We start from the raw sequence: 19961 nt of genomic DNA, 5'->3' as shown, positions 1-19961 counted from the left end.
TCTAAGTTGGTCATAATTTTCCTTCCAAGGAGCAAGCGTCTTTTAATTTCCTGGCTGCAATCAGCATCTGCAGTGATTTTGGAGCCCCAAAAAATAAAGTCTGACACTGTTTCACCATCTATTTCCCATGAAGTGATGGGACCAGATGCCATGATCTTCGTTTTCTGAATGTTGAGCTTCAAGCCAAACTTTTCACTCTCCTCTTTCACTTTCATCAAGAGGCCTTTGAGCTCCTCTTCAGTTCAGTTCAGTTCAGTCGCTCAGTCGTGTCCGACTCTCCACGACCCCATGAATCACAGCACGCCAGGCCTCCCTGTCCATCACCAACTCCCGGAGTTCACTCAAACTCATGTCCACAGAGTCGGTGATGCCATCCAGCCATCTCATTCTCTGTCGTCCCCTTCTCCTCCCACCCCCAACCTTTCCCAGCATCAGAGTCTTTTCCAGTGAGTCAACTCGTAGCATGAGGTGGCCAAAGTATTGGAGTTTCAGCTTTAGCATCAGTCCTTCCAATGTCTCTTCACTTTCTGCCATAAGGGTGGTGTCATCTGCATATCTGAGGTTATTGATATTTCTCCCGGCAATCTTGATTCCAGCTTGTGCTTCTTCCAGCCCAGCGTTCCTCATGATGTACTCTGCACAGAAGTTAAATAAGCAGGGTGACAATATACAACCTTGACGTACTCCTTTTCCTATTTGGAACCAGTCTGGACATGAGTTTGAGTGAGCTCCGGGAGTTGGTGATGGACAGGGAGGCCTGGCGTGCTGTGATTCATGGGGTCGCAAAGAGTCGGACACGACTGAGCGACTGAACTGAACTGAACTGACTGAATGGGTGTACAGCACCCGGAACTCTACACAATGCTCTGTGGTGACCTAAATGGGAAGGAAATCCCAAAAAGAGGGGATATATATATACACAGAGCTGATTCACTTTGCTGTACAGTAGAAATTAACATAACATTGTAAAGCAATCTTTGCTGACAAAGGCCCATATAGTCAAAGCTACAGTTTTTCCAGTAGTCACGTACAGATGTGAGAGTTGGACCATAAAGAGGGCTGAGCATCGAGGAATTTTTGCTTTCAAATTGTGGTGTTTGAGAGGGTTCTTGAGCAAGAGTCTTGGACTCTGGACAGCAAGGAGAGCAAAGCAGTCAATCTTAAAGGAAATCAATCCTGAATATTCATTGGAAGGACTGATACTGAAGCTGAAGCTTCAATCCTTTGGCCTTCTGTAATGAAGATCTGACTCATTGGAAAAGCCCCTGATGCTGTAAAGATTGAGGACAGGAGAAGGGGATGACAGAGCATGAGATGGTTGGGTGGCATCACCGACTCAATGGGTATGAGTTTGAGCAAACTCCAGGAGATGGTGAAGGACAGGGAAGCCTGGCGCGCTGCAGTCCGTGGGGTCTCAAAGAGTCAGACAGGACTGAGTGACTGAACAACAACCATCTGTGAGCGTAAAATTCTTTCCCGCCACAAAGTCATGACCAACCTAGACAGCATATTAAATAGCAGAGACATTACTTTGCCAACAAAGGTCCGTCTAGTCAAGGCTATGGTTTTTCCCATGGTCATGTATGGATGTGAGAGTTGGACTGTGAAGAAAGCTGATCGCCGAAGAATTGATGCTTTTGAACTGTGGTGCTGGAGAAGACTCTTGAGAGTCCCTTGGACTGCAAGGAGATCCAACCAGTCCATTCTAAAGGAGATCAATCCTGGGTGTTCATTGGAAGGACTGATGCTAAAGCTGAAACTGCAATACTTTGGCCTCCTCATGCGACGAGTTGACTCACTGGAAAAGAGTCTGATGCTGGGAGGGATTGGGGGTGGGAGGAGACAGGGACGACAGAGAATGAGATGGCTGGATGGCATCACCGACTCGATGGACATGAGTTTGAGTGAACTCCGGGAGTTGGTGATGGACAGGGAGGCCTGGCGTGCTGTAACTCATGGGGGTCACAAAGAGTCGGACACGACTGAGCGACTGAACTGAACTGAACTGAGCTGAAGGAGTCCCATTTCCGTATTTCAGGCCTTATTTGCTTTTATATTCTAAACTTTTAAATTTTCTATTTGGGTATAGCCAATTAACAAACAATGTTGTGATAGTTTCAAGTGAATAGTAAAGGGACCCAGCCATATATATATGCATGTCCATTCTCCCCAAACTCCCCTCCCATCCAGGCTGCCACAACCTTGAGCAGTGTTCCATGTGCTAAACACAGTAAGTCCCTGTTGGTTTCCATTTTAAATATAGCAGTGTGTACATATCAATCCCAAACTCCCGAGCCATCCCTTCCTCGCATCCTCCCCCCACCATCCCACACCACCGGCAACCATAAGTTCATTCTCTAAGTCTTCGAGGTCTTATTTTAAATGACAGAGAAAGGTGACAGAGCTGGAAAGCAGGAATCATTGAAGGGGCTTGTGTCTGTCCCAACTCCCTCTCCCATCATTCCTCTTGCAGGTCTGACACAGTCCATCCATTCATCATTTTATTGAAAGTAGTTGCCTGGAGCCCCACCTTCTCAAGGGGACCCAAGAGGAAATCCGTGTGTTATAAATTAACCATGGCAGGGCATCATCCCTGGAGCCCTGCCAGCTGGATACTAGCCCTCCACAGTCCGCGGACTCTCAGCCCACCAGGATCTGTCCCAGCTCCTGGCCCCACTGCCTGTTCATCCTGGGCTTGGAGCCTGGCATCTCTTGTCTCTCTGCCAGTGTGCCAAGGTTCAGCAGTACTCAGAATAGTCCTCTTCCACATAGTTGGAGGGGAACCAGCCAACCTGGAAAGAGACAGGGACGCGGTCAGGGCGGCCTCTCTGCACATTCTCCCGCTGTTCCTGGACTGCCAGCCAGGTTTCCTCCTGCCTCAGGGCCTTTGCACCTGCCACCCCTTCTACCCCCGAAAGTACCTCCCCCAGATACACCCTCAGCTGACCACCTGGACCTCCTCCTGTCCTTTACTCATAAGTCACCTTATCCGTAAGGACTACTAACCATCCCATTTAAGGACTGCAAACCTCACCCACCCGACACTCTTCACCCCCACTCACTACTTTTCCATAACACTTTTCACCATCTAACTGATTATATATGTTACTTATTTATGGACTTGTTCTCTGTTCCCCCTCCCTTCACTACAACAGGGCAGGGATTTTTGTCTGTCTTATTCATCACTGAGTTCCAAAAACCTAGAATAGTTCTCCTGGGACACAGTAAGTACTTAATAAATATTTGTTGAAAAGATGGATGGATGGATGAATGGAATGATGGATGGATCTTGGAAAGATGGATGAATGGATGGAATGAACGGATGGATGAACAAAGGATGGATGGATATAATACGGATGAATGATGGAATGATGAGTGGATGGATGGATGGATGTTGGAAAGATGGATGGATGGGTGAACAATGTATGGATGGACAAAATGATGGATGGGTGGGTGGATGGATGGATAGAACAATGGATGGATGGATGAGTGGATGAATTCTTTATAGCCCAGACCTTTCTAAACACCCCAGAAGGCTCCCTCACACTCTATTTGTCCTCCATTGCACAATAAATTTACCCTCTATGGTTCCTAAAACTGTTCTCCTAAGCAATTATCCAGAGGTCACTTTTCATGTTTCCCTCTGGTAGAATCTAAGCTCTTAACCACTGTCCTTATCTTCATTCAGCAAGTATTTTTTGAGAAACCGATACAAGCAAGGCAATATGCTGCAGACTAGAAATTCATCAGCAGATGAAATAAAGAAGACTTTCTGCCTTCACGAGATAAAAATAAGAAGCGAAGAGAAGCAAAGTTTTCTGGGAAAACTTGAGTTCCCTCCTGAAAGTCCAAACTCAGGCAAAGAACACAGAAGGCAGAAGTAGTTGGTCTGCCTCTTCATAGTAAATATTGAGCAACTACTATGTGACAGTCATTGTTCCAGGCACTGGTGACACCGACGTGAGTAAGACAGACAGACTGCTCCCTTCAGTCCCCCAAACAAGCCGTTCACCCTCTCCCCCCAGGGCCTTTGCACATGGTGGTTTGTTTGCAGGAGTTTCCCACACTGGTTCCCCCTCTCCCCCAACACCATGACCTTTTTACCTGGCTAACTTTACTCATCCCTCAGTGATCAGCTTGCCTCTCAGAAGGTGTCTTGACCTCATCCAGGGTGAGTTAGGGGTTCCCCAGGGGCTCCCAAGGTGCCTTACGACTCCCCATCTCAATCTTGACCACTCACTCTTACAAGAGTATGTTCACAGTTCTACACTTCCCACCAAACTATGAGTTTCATAGGGCAGTGATGGTACTGTGCTCCGTTGTGCCTCCTTGGCACCCAGCAGAATGGCACATAGTAGGTGCCTAATAAATAAATGCAAGATGCATACATGAAATCTCTGTCCCTTCCTCCTTTCCAACCAGGGACGCCCCCCGGCCCACCCTCTCCAGTCCACCATCCAGGACAGCCCCACTGTAACTGCCAAGCCGCGCCCCAACTCACCCGGCCGTAGATCTCCCCTCGCCACCAGCCCTGCTGCCCCTTCTTGTTAAGGATCTTGATAATGTCACCCTCTTTGAGGGACAGCTCTGATCGGTCCCGGGCGCAGAAGTCATAGCGGGCTTTGGCCGTGCCAAAGTACTTGGTGCTCCCGGCTGTACGGCAGAGAGCAGACATGGGAAACAGCCCCGAGCAGTACCCTCCCTCCCGCCCACCACCTGCAGAGGACAGTGCTCTCAGGAGAATGCGCTGGGATAAAGGATCCCTCAAGGCTTCCTTCCACTGAGTGTTGGGCGCCCTGTGTTCTGAGGGAAGACAGCTGTCTTCCCAGAATCATTCTTCCAGCCCAACCAGCGTGCAAATTTAGAGGATAATACCATATATGATCTTTAAAATGTTTTGTGTCTATTCATGCTTTCCTGGTGACTCAGATGGTAAAGAACTGTTTGCGATGCAGGAGACCCTGGGTCGGGAAGATCCCCTGGAGGAGGAAATGGCAACCCACTCTAGTATCCCTTCCTGGAAAATTCCACGGACACAGGGGCCTGGTGGGCTAGAGTCCGTGGGGTCACAAAGAGTTGGACATGACTGAGCGACTAACACACACACACAGATATTCACAGTAAGAGAAACAGAAGAAAGATGTGCAAATTTTCATTCTAGATAATATTAATTATATTAAGGAGGTCTAAGATGCTAAAACTGAAGCTCCAATACTTTGGCCACCTCATGCGAAGAGTTGACTCACTGGAAAAGACTCTGATGCTGAGAGGGATTGGGGGCGGGAGGAGAAGGGGACGACAGAGAATGAGATGGCTGGATGGCATCACCGACTCGATGGACATGAGTTTGAGTGAACTCCAGGAGCTGGTGATGGACAGGGAGGCCTGGCGTGCTGTGATTCATGGGATCGCAAAGAGTCGGACACGACTGAGCGACTGAACTGAACTGAAGAGTTAAAAAAGAGAGGGGCTTCCTTTGGTGACCCAGTGGCTAAGATTCTGTGCTCCCAATGCAGGGGGCCCAGGCTCAATCCTTGGGCAGGGAACTGGATCCCACATGTCACAACTAAGTGTTCGCATGCCACAACTAAAGATCCTGCATGTCACAGCTAAAAGGATCCTGGATGTCACAATGAAGATGGAAGATCCCATGTGCCGAACTAAGACCCAGCACAGCCAAATAAATAAACAAATAGCATTTGTGGTTTTTTAGAAACAACAAAAGAAAAAGAGAAAGATAAGCAAGGGGGAACGGGACACAGGAAGACTTCTCAAAGTACAATATTAAGTGATATTGTAGAAAATTAGTTTGTAGTATTTCTGAAGATAGGCTGATTGAATACATTTTCCAATAAGAAATGTGCAGACAAAAACATTTGACTGGGCGATGAGAATAAGGAAAATTTTCATCTTAGAGTCCTGATGTTGTGCTGGTGTTGCTTTCTCAAAAATACAGCTTTTTCAGTGGGGAACTGTTATTTTATTGGCAAACATTTGAACAGTAATTGATTTTTAAATCTGTCTTAAAAATTTTTTTGGACAGGTAAAAATTCAGAAACTCCATCACCCACGTGACTTTTCCACTAAATGTACTCCAGAATGCACTCCAGCAAAATAAAATTTGAATCAGAATAAGGAATTTTAAAAATAAAGGAAAACACGGAAAATAAGAAATGTAGACAATTTAAACAATGCTTGATAACAACTTTGCAAACTGAAACGCAGTGGTGAAGAAAGAATTCCTAAAATGTAAGGCATGATTGTTTTCTTTCACAGAAAACCATAGCCAACATTCCAGAAAATTTCAACAAACCAGGTTAGTTAGCTACACGAAGGAAAACAGAAGTAAGAGGGTGTGAAAGATCTTGCCTTTCTGTGGGAGAAAGTTTACTGTTGTTTTGTCACTCAGTCGTGTCCAACTCTCTATGACCCCATGGACTGTAGCCCGCCAGGCTCCTCTATCCATGGGATTATCCCAACAAGAACACTACAGTGGGTAGCCATTCCCTTCTCCAGGGGCTCTTCCCAACCCAGGGATGGAACCCGGGCCTCCTGCATTGCAGGCAGATTCTTTACCATCTGAGCCACCAGGGAAGCCCAGGAGGTTATCGACACTGATTAATGCTTGATTTAATACAAAATTAAAGGCTTAAAAGATACAGATGAGCACCCTTCTGGTTTCTTGTATCCTCATTTTCCCAAATGTGAAAGTAACCCCTTTCATCCAAGCACATGGATATGCAGATCTCTCCAGGGCAAAGGGACAAACTGGAAGTGGGAAGGAGTTCAGGCTCCTTCACAGATAGGACTTCCCCACACCCACTGGAAGCAATGTCCTGAGTATCCGCGAATGTTCGCTCCACAACAGAAAGGAGCTGGCACTACAGCCCCCATCTGGAGGCTCCTACCTGGTGGTTTGCTGATGGCTCTCCTCTCAGGCTCCTTGAAAGGGAACTGCAGGGTGGTGTCCAGCGACTTGAAGCAATCCTTCAGAGAGTTCTGTTGGTAGAATTCCACTAGCTCCTAGAAAGAGAACAGCAGGACAGATGCTCTTCCAGAAGGCCAGCCCGCAAGGGAGGGAGGCAGAGCTGGAAGGAACCACATCCAACTCCTTGTGTGAAACAGACCCCTCTTCTGTGCTCCCTGGCAACAGACTCCTTGAAAGCTCCTCTTGACAGGGAGCTCACTCCCTTCCCAGAGGCCAGGACCATTTTATGGGGAAGAAATCACATTGTCTCAAGACAGTTCTCCTAACCAGTTTGTTTCATGGTAAACTTACCAAATAATCAACTTGCTTGATGACCAGTTCACCAAAACCAACCCCTCCTCCACCCTCTGGGTGTCAAGAGCTCTATTTTTACAAATAATTGTAATAATAATAAATGTTGCTTACTAAGCAACTACTGTGTGCTGGTCAGTGTACAACGACACATCATCAAAATCTCTTAATAACCTAGACGGGTGGAAGGGAGGCTCCAGGGGGAAGAGATATATGTATATTTATGGCTGATTCACATTATTGTATGGCACAAACCAACACAACATTGTAAAGCAATTATCCACTAATTAAAAATAAATATTTAGGGACTTCTCTGGGGGCTCAGTAGTAAAGAGTCTGCCTGCCAGTGCAGGAGACACGGGTTCAGTCCCTGATCCAGGAGGATTCCACATGCCACAGAGCAACTAAACCCCTGCGCCACAACTACTGAGCCTGTGCTCTAGAGTCCAGGAGCTGCAAGTGCTGAGCCCACGTGCCACAACTACCAAGGCCCACGAGCCTTCTAAGGCTCTGCAACAGGAGAAGCCACCACAATGAGAGGCTTGTACACCTCAACTAGAGTATAGACGCTGCCTGCTGCAAGTAGAGAAAAGTGTGCACAGTAATGAAGATCCAGCCCAAATATATTTTTTAGTTTTAAAAAATAAATATTTTTTAAAATCTCTTAATAATCATGGGAGGTAAATACATTGATGAGTCCCCTATTTTATAGATGGAGAGACTGAGTCACAGAGAAGGCTCATCCAGGGTCACACAGCTAGAAAAGGACAGATCCAGAATTCAGTCCTAGGACAAGTGATAGAGGGTAGTAGCCAAAAGCTGGTCTCTATGAAAGTCACTCAGTCGTGTCTGACTTTTTGCAACCCAACGGACTGTACAGTTCATGGAATTCTCCAGGCCAGAATACTGGAGTGGGTAGCCTTTCCCTTCTCCAAGGGATCTTTCCAACCCAGGGATAGAACCCAGGTCCCCCACATTGCAGGCGGATTCTTTACCAGCTGAGGCACCAGGGAAGCCCAAGAATACTGGAGTGGGTAGCCTATCCCTTCTCCAACAGATCTTCCCAAGCCAGGAATCGAACTGGGGCCTTCTGCATTGCAGGCGGATTCTTTATCAACTGAGCTATCAGGGAAGCGCAATGTTTGGCAGAAACCAATATAATACTATAAAGCAATTATCCTTCAATTAAAAATAAATACATTTAACTATTTTTTAAAATGATAACTTCATAGGTGATGGGAGTGGCTTTTTTTTTAACAGAATATGGTTGTTTTATGTAATTGAAATATTTTTCCAGTTCATTACAAGTGTGAAAATACACTCAAAACTCTGGCTGTTTATTTCATTTTTGTTGGATTAACACATTCTCTCACTTGGAAAACAAACAGACAAAAAACGCTGATGTCATGAAAGACCAAAGAAATAAAGACTGGGGAGCTCTCGCAAATTAAGAGAGACACTAAGGAGATGAATGCAATGCGTGATTCCCCTGATTACATCCTGGGGACGAAAAGGCTACAATAAACGTAATTGGGACCATCAGGGAGCTTGGAAAACACACTGTATTAGGTAATAATTTTGTATCAATGTTCAGCTCCCTGACTGTGATAATGACACGGTGTTGAGGGGGAAAAAATGGTCTTGGCTCTTCAGATATGCATGCTAAAGTACTTACAGGAAGAATTTTTAAAATTTAGTTTTAATTGGAGGATAACTGTTTATAATGTTGTGCTGGTTTCTGCCATACAACAATGTGTATCTGCTCCAAGTGTACATATGTCCCCTCCCTCTCGAATTTCCCTGCCACCTTCTACCCCTTCCCGCCTCTCCAGGCCATCACAGAGTACCAGGTTGATCTCTCTGTGCTATACAGCAACTTCCCATTAGCTATCTATTTTGCACATGGTTGTGGAAGAGGGCATGGCACCCTACTCCAGTATTCTTGCCTGGGGAATCCCATGGACAGAGGAGCCTGGCAGGCTACACTCCGTGGAGTTGCAAAGAGTCGGACACGACTGAAGCGACTTAGCTCAGCATTACACACGGTAGTGCATGTTTCAATGCTGCTCTCTCAGTGTGTCCCACCCTCTCCTTCCCCGACTGTGTCCACAAGTCCTTCTCTATATCTTCGTCTCTAATACCGCCCTGCAAATAGGTTCATCAGCACCATTTTTCTAAATTATATGAAGGATCTTGATATCTGCGAATAACTCCTAAATAGTGCAAAATAAATGTGTGTGTCTGTGTGTGGAGGCAGAGAGGGAGAGAAATATGGTAAAAGAGGAAAATTGACAACCAATCAGTGAAACCAGGTGAAAGGCCCACCAATATTCATGATGCTATTCCAGTAACATCTCAGTAATTTTTCAGAAATAAAAAAAAAATGGGGGGAGGAAAAATTTTCAGAATAAAAACTTTGGAGGAGAAAAAGATATGTGGAATGAATGAACAGTCCCTAACCTTTGGGGGAGTTAAGGATCTGTTTGAAGCTCAAATGAAATTGGAGACACCTTCCTCAAAAAAAAAAAAAAAAAAATGCAGATATATGCAAAATTCTAGATTTTTTTCCAGAGAATTCAAAGCTCCTCAAGGATCCACAGACCACAGGTAGGATCCATGAGCCTTATCAATGGGCTTAAGAGGTCTAAAAGATAGCCCATGATTGCACAGCAACAAATAGAAGCAAAAAAAACTTGAAAGACCTCTGGATTCTCCATGAAATGGTCATTAAACAGATTAAGGAGAGCTAAATCTTTTTAAATTGGGGTATAGTTGCTTTACAATGTTGTGTTCATTTCTGCTATATAGCAATGTGAATCAGCTCTATGGATATATATATATATATCTCCCTGCTTTTTTGGATTTCCTTCCCATTTAGGTCACCACAGAGCATTAAGTAGAGTTCCCTGTGCTATACAGCAGGCTCTCGTTAGCTTTCTGTTTCACACATATTAGTGCATATATGTCAGTCCCAATCTCCCAATCCATCCCACTCCCCTTGCCCACCTTGGTGTTCATACATTGGTTCTCCATGTCTGTGTCTCTATGTCTGCCTTGCAAAAAGAACTAACTCTTGATGTCTGACAAAAACAGAGACTCTGCCATTCTATGATACCAGATGAGAACCAAACCTCAGTTTCTCCCATCTGTGAAATGGGAACTCAGAGTTGAGCAAATGACCTGCAGTCCTAGAGATAATGTCTGGCACTCAACAAGTGCTTTGCAAACGATCACTGCAGCTACTGTTGTTATTATTATTATTCTCATTGTTGGTGATCAGAAAAACAAATTTAAAGCCAGTTGCTCCATAGTGCCTCTTGGAGGGGTTATTCTGGACGGAGGAAAAGGGGTCCTAAGGTAGAGCCTCAGCGAGGGTCCAACCTAGACTCTGAAAGACTGGGGTTAGGAGTAGATTGACCCTTACCGTAAGCCCCCTGAAAGCTTTCTTTTCTGTAATCCGGTATAGTCCTTCTGCTGTCATGATTTTAATATGCTTGACTTCAACATTATACCTGCAAGCAGGGAAAGAGAGCAAGATGTCACTGAGGCCTGAATCGGGTAATTCAGGCCCATTTCCTGTCATGTCTCAGCCCCAGGCTATAACCCCCCCAACCATGGAAGAAGGGTACTTGGCTACTGGAGGGAAGGGGCGACCACTGGAACCCAACAGAATCCCTTCCCTAGAGACTCTGCCGTTCTAAGCCTTCATTTCTTCCCCTGTGTAATAGGAATCATCTTCCTTAACTCAAGATTGTTGAGAAGTCAAATAGACTCTGTAAGCAAGGCATCCTTCTATAATATATTGGATGAAGTCTTCACTTCCACCAATATGAAGGACCAAAGAATCTAAAGGATATAGGAGAAGGGAATTCATTTCCACCAAAATGGCAGACCACAGACTAGTAAGGACCTGGAAGAGATATGAATTGGCAGGAGTGGTTCTGTCTACATGAAGAACTAGATAACCAAAAAAAAAAAAAAAATCTCCTACTTCAAAAAACCCCTAGAAATGCTGAGCAAAGAATGCTGAACTCTTAAAAAAAAAAAAAAAAGTAAGGGAAATCCCCCAAAGGACAAAATGAGGATGAAACTTAAAAAGTATGTGTCAATTCAATTTTGGCTGTGCAAAGCAGCTTGCAGGATCTCAGTTCCCCAACCAGGGATCAAACTCAGTAGTCCTAATCATTGGAAAGTAAAAGTGTTAGTTACTCAATTGTGTCCAACTCTTTGTGATCCCATGGACTGTAGCCCACCAGGCTCCTCTGTCCTGGAATTCTCCAGGCAAGAATATTGGAGTGAGTTGCCATTTCCTTCTCCAGGGGATCTTTCTGACCAAGGGATCAAACCTGGGTCTCCCACATTGCAGGCAGGGCAGCCCCCACTGGACCACCAGGGAATTCCCTAGAGCGTACATCTTGATCACATAGAAATATGAGATGAGTTATTGTGTCCTTGTTGGACAGAGAGTTGGCACTGAGACCCACCCTCATCCCAAAAGGCTGGACTGTCAAGTCAAAAAGCTACACCCTCAGGGGGGAAAAAGTGTTCTAAAAAAACTCCACCCGTCAGCACAGCAGGGACCATGTGAAAACTTGTTTGTCTCAGACTCAAAATAGAAAAGTCACACTTAAGAATTCCTCACCTTAACCTCACCTTCTTAGGGGTTTAGCGTTTATACTTAAACCACTGTACAGACTGGGAAACTAAGGAATTAAACAAAACTATTTTAATCTGAAAAAGAAGTAAACTTGTTGGTGATTCCCAACGGAAGCAAATGCAAAATCTCTGGAGACCCAAGCAGCAAAGATACCCATGGGGAAAGCCCCACTTATCATCACAAGAGAAAATGAAAAAACCAACAAGGAAACGAGTCACCGCAAGAAAGAAGCTGCACCCAAAACAAACAGAAAGGCAGGACAGCCAGGGTCTGCAAGACTTGGGTCCAGACTGCCTTTCTGCCTCTACGGCATCACCGATCAGTGGACATGAGTTGGAGCAAACCCCGGGAGATGGTGAAGGACAGGGAAGCCCGGTGTGCTGCAGTCCATGGGGTCACAAAGAGGCGGACACTACATCGGGTCTGAACAACAACGAGCAGTATGCTTCGTGTCCCCTTAGAGTCTTGCTTAAGAAGCATATCTTTTTTCTGTGGGTTACCAATCAATGGAAAGAAATAAAAAACAGAAATCAAAAACACACAGGACCCTACGGGAGCTCAATGAAAAGTGACTATTGTTAATGTACAATAGTCAATCGTCTTGACAGGGACAGAGTAAAGGAATAAAGTAGCTGATTAAACAGTCAATCCCACTAGGGGATTGTAAATAGACAAATATGGGAGACCCCTGTAAGTTAACAATTACTCAAGAAAGCAGATTTGCTTAACCACAAAACCAAGCAGGCTGGCTTAGCCACACAACCGTGTAACAGAGGCTCGGGACATGACCCAAAACAATAAAACAATGGTGGCATGAGTCCCACCTCCTGCCCAGTGAGCTCAGTAAGTTAATGAATCCTAGGACATGCTCTCTGCACACAAGAAGAACAATAATTTGCGGACCACATAGGGACAAGAAAAGTCCCCTACTCAACCTGGGGGAGGAGGAGCTGATATTGGAAGCATGACATCTATCTATTCGAGAAAGTCAAAGAAGTTCTCTTCCCCCTCCCCACTTTCCCTTTGTTTATGAAATTGTAGCCCGGTGAGTTCTTAGGGCACAGCATTTCTGGTTCACCTGTTTGCAAACCTCACAAGTATCCTATCCTAATAAGTCACTTCATATCTATCACTTGGCCTCTTGCTGAATTCTTTTCCTGTGCTGAGACATAAAGGACTGGTACTGGAGCTCTTCAGAGCCCCGGAAACAATACCCAAATGGTTTCGCCCTTCCTAAGCACCCGAAGTGCTCAGCTCACAAGGGGAAATGGGCCAGGAAAGAAGAAATTACTTAATGCTGATGGCAAATTCTGCGGCATCCTTCACCCTCTGCCGCACCAAGAACGTCCCATCCGAGCGGTTGGTAAGAATGCTTTCCGCCCCGGCTCGCTCCATGGGGCCAGCGTACCTGTCAAGACATACCAATGAGAGAGGTTCGCATAACTCTGAGAGGTAAACCTGGGGGAGGCAGTGGCCATTAGACACCTGCAAGTCACACTCAAGCTTTCACAATTGGATTGCAGGAGACAACACAATCCTTTGGGTGTAGCTGTGTCTCAGTGCAGTACAGGAAGAAATATATTTGTTCCCTATGCTCTCCACCCTTTCCTGGCATATAACTCCTAAAACCTTTGGAATCTCCAAAGTAATATGTCTTTTAAAAATTTTTATTTTTGGCTGTGTTGGGTCTTTGTTGCTGCGTAGGCTTTCCTCTAGTCGTGGCACATGGGCTCAGTAGTTGCGGCTCCCGGGCTCTAGAGCACACCCTCAGTGGCTGTGGCACATGGGCTGAGCTGCTCCACAGCATGTGAGATCTTCCCAGATCAGGGATCGAACCCATTTCTCCTTCATTGGCAGGCAGATTCTTTACCACTGAGCCACCAGGGGAGCCTAATAAGTGTCTTTTTGTATGCTAATAAGCTGATTGGGGCTCTTCCGTTTTTAATATTTACTTTTATTTACTTGGCTGTCCTGGGTCTTATTTGAGGCATGTAGAATCATCAGTCTTTGTCGCAGCTTGCAAACTATTAGCTGCATGTGGGATCTAGTTCCCTGACCAGGGATTGAACTCAGGCCCCCTGCATAGGGAGCTTGGAGTCTTAGCCACTAGACCAGGGAAGCCCCTGGGGGGCTCTTTAATCGCCTCAGGATGAGGGTTAGTAGTCAGAAGAACCATGTGATTAGAGGCTTGAAATTCTCAGCCCCGCCCCACCTCCACATCTGTGGAGATGGAGGTTGAGTCCATCACTGCTGCTGCTGCTACTAAGTCGCTTCAGTCGTGTCCGACTCTGTGCGACCTCATAGACGGCAGCCCACCAGGCTCCCCCGTCCCTGGGATTTTCCAGGCAAGAACACTGGAGTGGGTTGCCATTTCCTTCTCCAGAGTCCATCACTAACGACCCATAATTTAATCAATCTTGCCTATATAAAGATGCCTCAACCAAACTCCAACCAAATAGTTTTGATTTTTTTTTTTTTTTGCGGGGGGTGGGGGTGGGGGGTGGGGATTCCCAACCACCACCACTCATCATGTGGGATCCTACTTCCCTGACCAGGGATCGAACCTGTGCCCTCTGCATGGGAAGTGCTAAGTCTTAACCACCGGACTACCAGGGAAGTCCCAACCAAAGTGTTTGGAGAGATTCCAGGTTGGTGAACACAGAGAGATACCGGGGGTCGGCGGGTGGGTGCAAGCCCAGAGAGGACATGGAAGCCCTGTCCTGTTTTCCCATACCGTGCCCCAAGCAACTCTTCCATCTGACTGTTACTGATTTGAATCCTTTGATAATAAACAGATAGTCTAGTAAGGAAACTGTTTCTACAAGTTTGGGGAGTTTGTGTTAGCAAATTATCAAACCCAAGGAGGGGGCTATGGGAAGCCCCCATTTGTAGCTGGTGGGTCAGAAGTCTGGGTCACCCAGGCTTGTGATTGTCATCTAAAGTGGAGGGCTATTTCTTGAAGTTAGTCACTCAGTCATGTCCGACTCTTTGCAACTCTATGGACTGTACCCGCCAGGCTCCTCTGTCCATAGAATTCTCCAGGCAAGAATACTGGAGTGGGTTGCCATTTCCTTCTCCAGGTGATCTTCCCAACCCAGGGATTGAACCCAGGTCTCCTGCACTGCACATGGATTTTTTTAACCATGTGAGCTAGGTAAACTGAGCTAGAAACCAAACCCTTAATCTATAGGATTTTTTACTAACTCCAGACAATTCGTGTCAGAATCTAATTGAATTGTAGCATACCCAAGCTGGTGTCTGTAGAATTAGAGAATTGTTAGGTGTGGAGGAAAAAAAACCAAAAACCACACATTTGGTTTCAGAACTGTTGAGAGTATGAGTATAGAAAAACAGGTGTGGTTTTTTGTTCCCTTTTACTCTGAAATTTGGCATTTCTGGAAAGGCATTTGCTGAGTGTCCACTGTCCGCCCATCTTTGTGGTCACCAGGATGGAAATAGGATGAGGTGAGTAAGACACAGCCTCAGGTACGAAAATTAAAGGGCAAGCCAAAAAACGCAGTCATCAGGATAAATAACAACAAAGAAAATAAGTAGCACTTGAATGCGATAGTTTCTAAATCGCAAAAGCCTCCGGACAAAGGGATGAAGTACTGATTAAGTGCTATAAGGTGAACGAACCCTGAAAACATGGTGCCGAGTGAGAGAAACCACTCACAAAGGACACACAGAGTAGAATTCCATTTATATGAAACACCCAGAACTGGCAGATTCTTGGAAAGTGTGTTCATGGCTGTCAGGGCTTGGGGAAGGAGAGGAGGGGTCACTGTTAACAACGGGGGCATTTCTTTTGGGGCAATGAAAACGTTTCAGAGCTAGAGAGAGGTGCTGGTTGCACACCACTGTAAATGTATATTTAATATAAATGTGAAAAATAGAGATGTGACTATGAATATAATTACACTGTAAGTGCAGATATACAACAGAAATAATATACATTAATTATAGATAATATACAATTATATATGATGTATCAGCAAGAATATGAATATATTAACAGCATAAATTTAAGTATATAGCATAATAATATACATTAACTATAGATAACACATAAGTGAAATATAAATATGATGTCAATGTGTTCATGCTATAAATATAAACATTAATATATAACAAGTAACATATATTAATTATATACTATATAATTATAGATACTATGTATGGAATTAGTATGTAACATAAATAATATACACTAACTATAGATAATGCATTTATGATATAAATATGAATTATTTATTATATCTAAAATAGATGTGTATATAAATATATAACAATTTATATTATATACCATATAATTACAGATAATATATGTGTGAATATGCCTATATGCTCTAAGTGTGAATATAACATAAATAATACATGCTAATCATACATTTTTGTTGTTAAGTTGCTAAATCGTGTCTGACTCTTTGCAATGCCATGCACTATAGCTGGCCAGGCTTCTTTGTCCATGGGATTTCCCAGGCAAGAATACTGAAGTGGGTTGCCATTTCCTTCTCCAGGGGACCTTCCCGACCCAGGGATCAAACCTGCATCTCCGGCATTGTCAAATACTGGCAGGCAGATTCTTTACTGCTGAGCCACCAGGGCTTCCCATAATATAAACATATAACCTAATATGTATTAATTATATATATATATAATTACATTATATATTTTAATACATTCCTAACTACATTGTGCAATATATAATTATATTGATAAATGTGAAATGTAATATAAGTGTAAATAATAACATAAATGCCACTTTAAATGGCTAGTTTTATGTCATGTGAATTTGACCTCAATTTTAAAACTAAACTGAAAAAAATCCATGATGAATAAAATGTCAAAACTTTAAATAAGGACAAGATCTGACTCTGCACATGCCTGGCTGACCACAGGTCACCTTTCCCTCCTCCCAACCCTGTCATATCCTGCCTTGATTTACAGTTTTGATAGTTTGCCCATCATAGTTTGTTATTTTTTCCCCTTGCTTTTGTTTTTTTTAAACATCACATTAAAAGAGTATGGCTCTAAAAAAAAAAAAAAAAAAGAGTGTGGCTCTCAAAAAAAAAAAGAGTGTGGCTCTCAAAAAAAAAAGAGTGTGGCTCTCAAAGTCTGAGTTTCTGGCACCCCTTAAATCCTTGTTCCACCCAAAGTCAAGGTCTTGCTCTCTCTTCGCCCCAGTTCCGGGCGTAGTGGCCTCATTTCACCACATCTGGCAGGGCAGGGATAGAGTGAACACACTGCCTCAGGTGAGCACAGTTTAAACCCTGGATCTGCCACCTCGAGAACTGACTGTGCTCCTCTCAGCCCTGATTTCCTTCTCTGAAAAGAGGAGATGAAACTGCCCATCACAGAGGAACAATTTTGACAAAAGGCAAAGACGCAGCTGAAGCACCTCATGCGTGGTAGGCGTTCACCACACAGGAGAGTTATTAGGCCCTTTGTGTAATAAGGTTGGGCTGTGAAGTCCTGCAGACTTGGGTTCGAATCCCACCTCTTTCACTTCCTTGCTTTGTGACACTGAACAAGTTACTTGCTGCTCTCTGAGTCTTCGTTTCTTCCATTGCAGACAGAGATTAAGAAGAGTTATGCACTCAAAGCATTATTACAAGAATTGCCCTTAAAATGCTGGCACAGTGGTCATAAAAACAATACCACAGTACGTCAAGTCTAAGATACCAATCATTGTAAACTACACCATGCTTTCACAGGCAATTACGAAATAAAAATTACTGGCTTCCCTGGTGGCTCAAATGGTTAACAATCTGCCCGGAGAGGGGAATGGCTACCCGCTCCAGTATTCTTGCCTGGACAGAGGAGCCTGGCAGGTTACACTCCATGAGGTCACAGAGTCTGACACGACTGAGTGACTTAGCACACACACGCACCCATAAAATTAGGCAGAAGAACTGCTGCTGCTGCTGCTAAGTCACTTCAGTTGTGTCCGACCCTGTGCGACCCCATAGACGGAAGCCCACCAGGCTCCCCCATCCCTGGGATTCTCCAGGCAAGAACACTTGCCTGGGTTGCCATTTTCTTCTCCACAGAAGAACTGAGACACCACTAATTGTTAAGAGCCATTCCAATGCCAGAGGCGTTAAACAGTGAGAGGGAAAAATCTGCATTTTACAATGGATGAAATGTGGTCATAACAGCTAATGCTAATAAGAACATACAATAAAGTGCTTTGTACATGTCAGGAATAGAGCTAAGCACTTTACAAGCTCATGGAAACTTCTTAACAGCCCTAGGAATCAGACATTGTTACCAATCTGTTTTCCAGGGGGGAAAGCTGAAGCACAGAGAAACTGAGTTACTGGCTAAAGGTCACACAGCTGGATAATGTTAGAGTCAGGATTGGAAGCGAAGTCAGTGGGCTCCAAAGCAACAGTATAAACCTCCATCCCTCACTGGACTCTAAGCAGTAGGTTCTCAAACAAAGGCAGGTGGAGAGGGAGAAGAAGCTCCCATTACATCATCACCGTCATTTTCTTTCCATGAGAACTGAATATCCCAAAGTCAAGGGCTCTCTTTTGTCTGTGCTCTCTCCTCAGCAGCCCCGGTGGAGAGCTGGACCCAGCAGTTAACACCCAGAGTTTGAAGAATGAATAACTGACCTGTTTGCAGCCCCTAGTGGCACCCCAATGTCCAGCCTAAACATCCACCCCAAAGCACCCCAAGTTAAAAATAAGAAAGATGGTTCTACTCACCAGAGATGAACAGACAGGTCCTGAGGGGGGCCCTGGGGACACAGAGACCGCGACTTAGGGAAAAGAGTTCAGCATGGCAACAGACTTCAGGACACTGCATTCATTCATTCCCCTGTCATGTACTGGGTGTCTGTTATGTGCCAGGCACTGTGCTCTTCTCTGGAAATACAGCCCCAGAATCCAGTGGGAGAGATCAGTCCACCCCTCCTAAATGAATCAGCTTTAAAGAGGCAGCTACGTGTGTAGGCAGAAACTGGAAAGACGTTCAGATCTTGACGTGTGAATGCCAAGTCCCACTGAAAGGATCCTGGCTCCTTGGGAAAATGGTTTGCTCCAAGATTGGGGCAGAAAGAGAACAAGAGCAGTTTGCTCTTGAGCTAAAAAGTAAGGAAGGGCTCAGAGAACAATGAGGTTATGTCAAAAGGACAGAGGAGCCAGCCTGAAGGGGCTCCCACTGGTCCAGTGAACCAGTGAAGTTGCCCAGTCATGTCCAGCTCTTTGCGACCCCACGGACTGTAGCCTACCAGGCTCCTCCATCCATGGAATTTTCCAGGCAAGCATACTGGAGTGGGTTGCCATTTCCTCCTTCAGGGGATATTCCCCACCCAGGGATCGAACCCAGGTCTCCTGCATTACAGGCAGATGCTTTACTGTCTGAGCCACGAGAGAAACCCTAAGCCCACTGGTCCAGGCCGGGACAATATTAAAATAAAAATCCAGGAACATTTCCTGAGATAGATATCAAATAGATACACAGATAGACACACAGATGATGGATAGACACAGAGATGGCTATATAGATAGATACAGAGATAACGGATGGACACACAGTACAGAGACACACAGATGATTGATACACACACAAAGTGTACACACACAGATAAACAGATAAATGCATAGATGATTATTAGTAGATCCACAGATGCAAAGAGATACATGGAGAGACACACAAACACACAGACATGCAGGTGACTGACAGAGTCATAGATACAAAGATGACTGACTGACAGACACACACATCCATAATACACAGACACACAGACATGCAGGTGACTGACAGAGCCATAGACGCAAAGATGACTGACTGACAGACACACACATCCATAATACACAGACACACAGACATGCAGGGGACTGACAGAGTCACAGATACAGAGATGACTGACTGACAGACACATACATCCATAATACACAGATACATAGAAGAGACAGTTCTTTACAATAGAATATCAGCTAATAACTTAGGAGGAATGATGGAGTTAGAAATTTACAGTGCAACTCCACAGGGGAGAAAGGACCCCATGCCAAA

General features: G+C 44.8%; 1 protein-coding gene across 1 annotated transcript in view; it reads right to left on the bottom strand.

Moving 5' to 3' along the window:
• Window positions 1-2488: 2488 nt before the first annotated feature.
• Window positions 2489-19961, bottom strand: part of VAV1 (vav guanine nucleotide exchange factor 1) — a 73306-nt gene continuing 55833 nt past the window's right edge. Inside the window, exons 22-27 of the mRNA XM_055430455.2 lie at window positions 18653-18684; window positions 13228-13344; window positions 10704-10791; window positions 6909-7023; window positions 4502-4653; window positions 2489-2792 (exon numbers count right to left, since the gene is read on the bottom strand). Coding sequence (XP_055286430.1) covers window positions 2739-2792; window positions 4502-4653; window positions 6909-7023; window positions 10704-10791; window positions 13228-13344; window positions 18653-18684 — 558 coding nt within the window. The 3' untranslated portion in view covers window positions 2489-2738. The remainder of the gene's footprint in view (window positions 2793-4501; window positions 4654-6908; window positions 7024-10703; window positions 10792-13227; window positions 13345-18652; window positions 18685-19961) is intronic.

Source organism: Moschus berezovskii, chromosome 8 (genome assembly GCF_049115385.1).
Source record: "Moschus berezovskii isolate FMDL1 chromosome 8, NW_MosBer_1.0, whole genome shotgun sequence".
NCBI classification, from domain to species: Eukaryota; Metazoa; Chordata; class Mammalia; order Artiodactyla; family Moschidae; genus Moschus; species Moschus berezovskii.
This window is presented reverse-complemented; position numbering and strand designations above follow the sequence as displayed.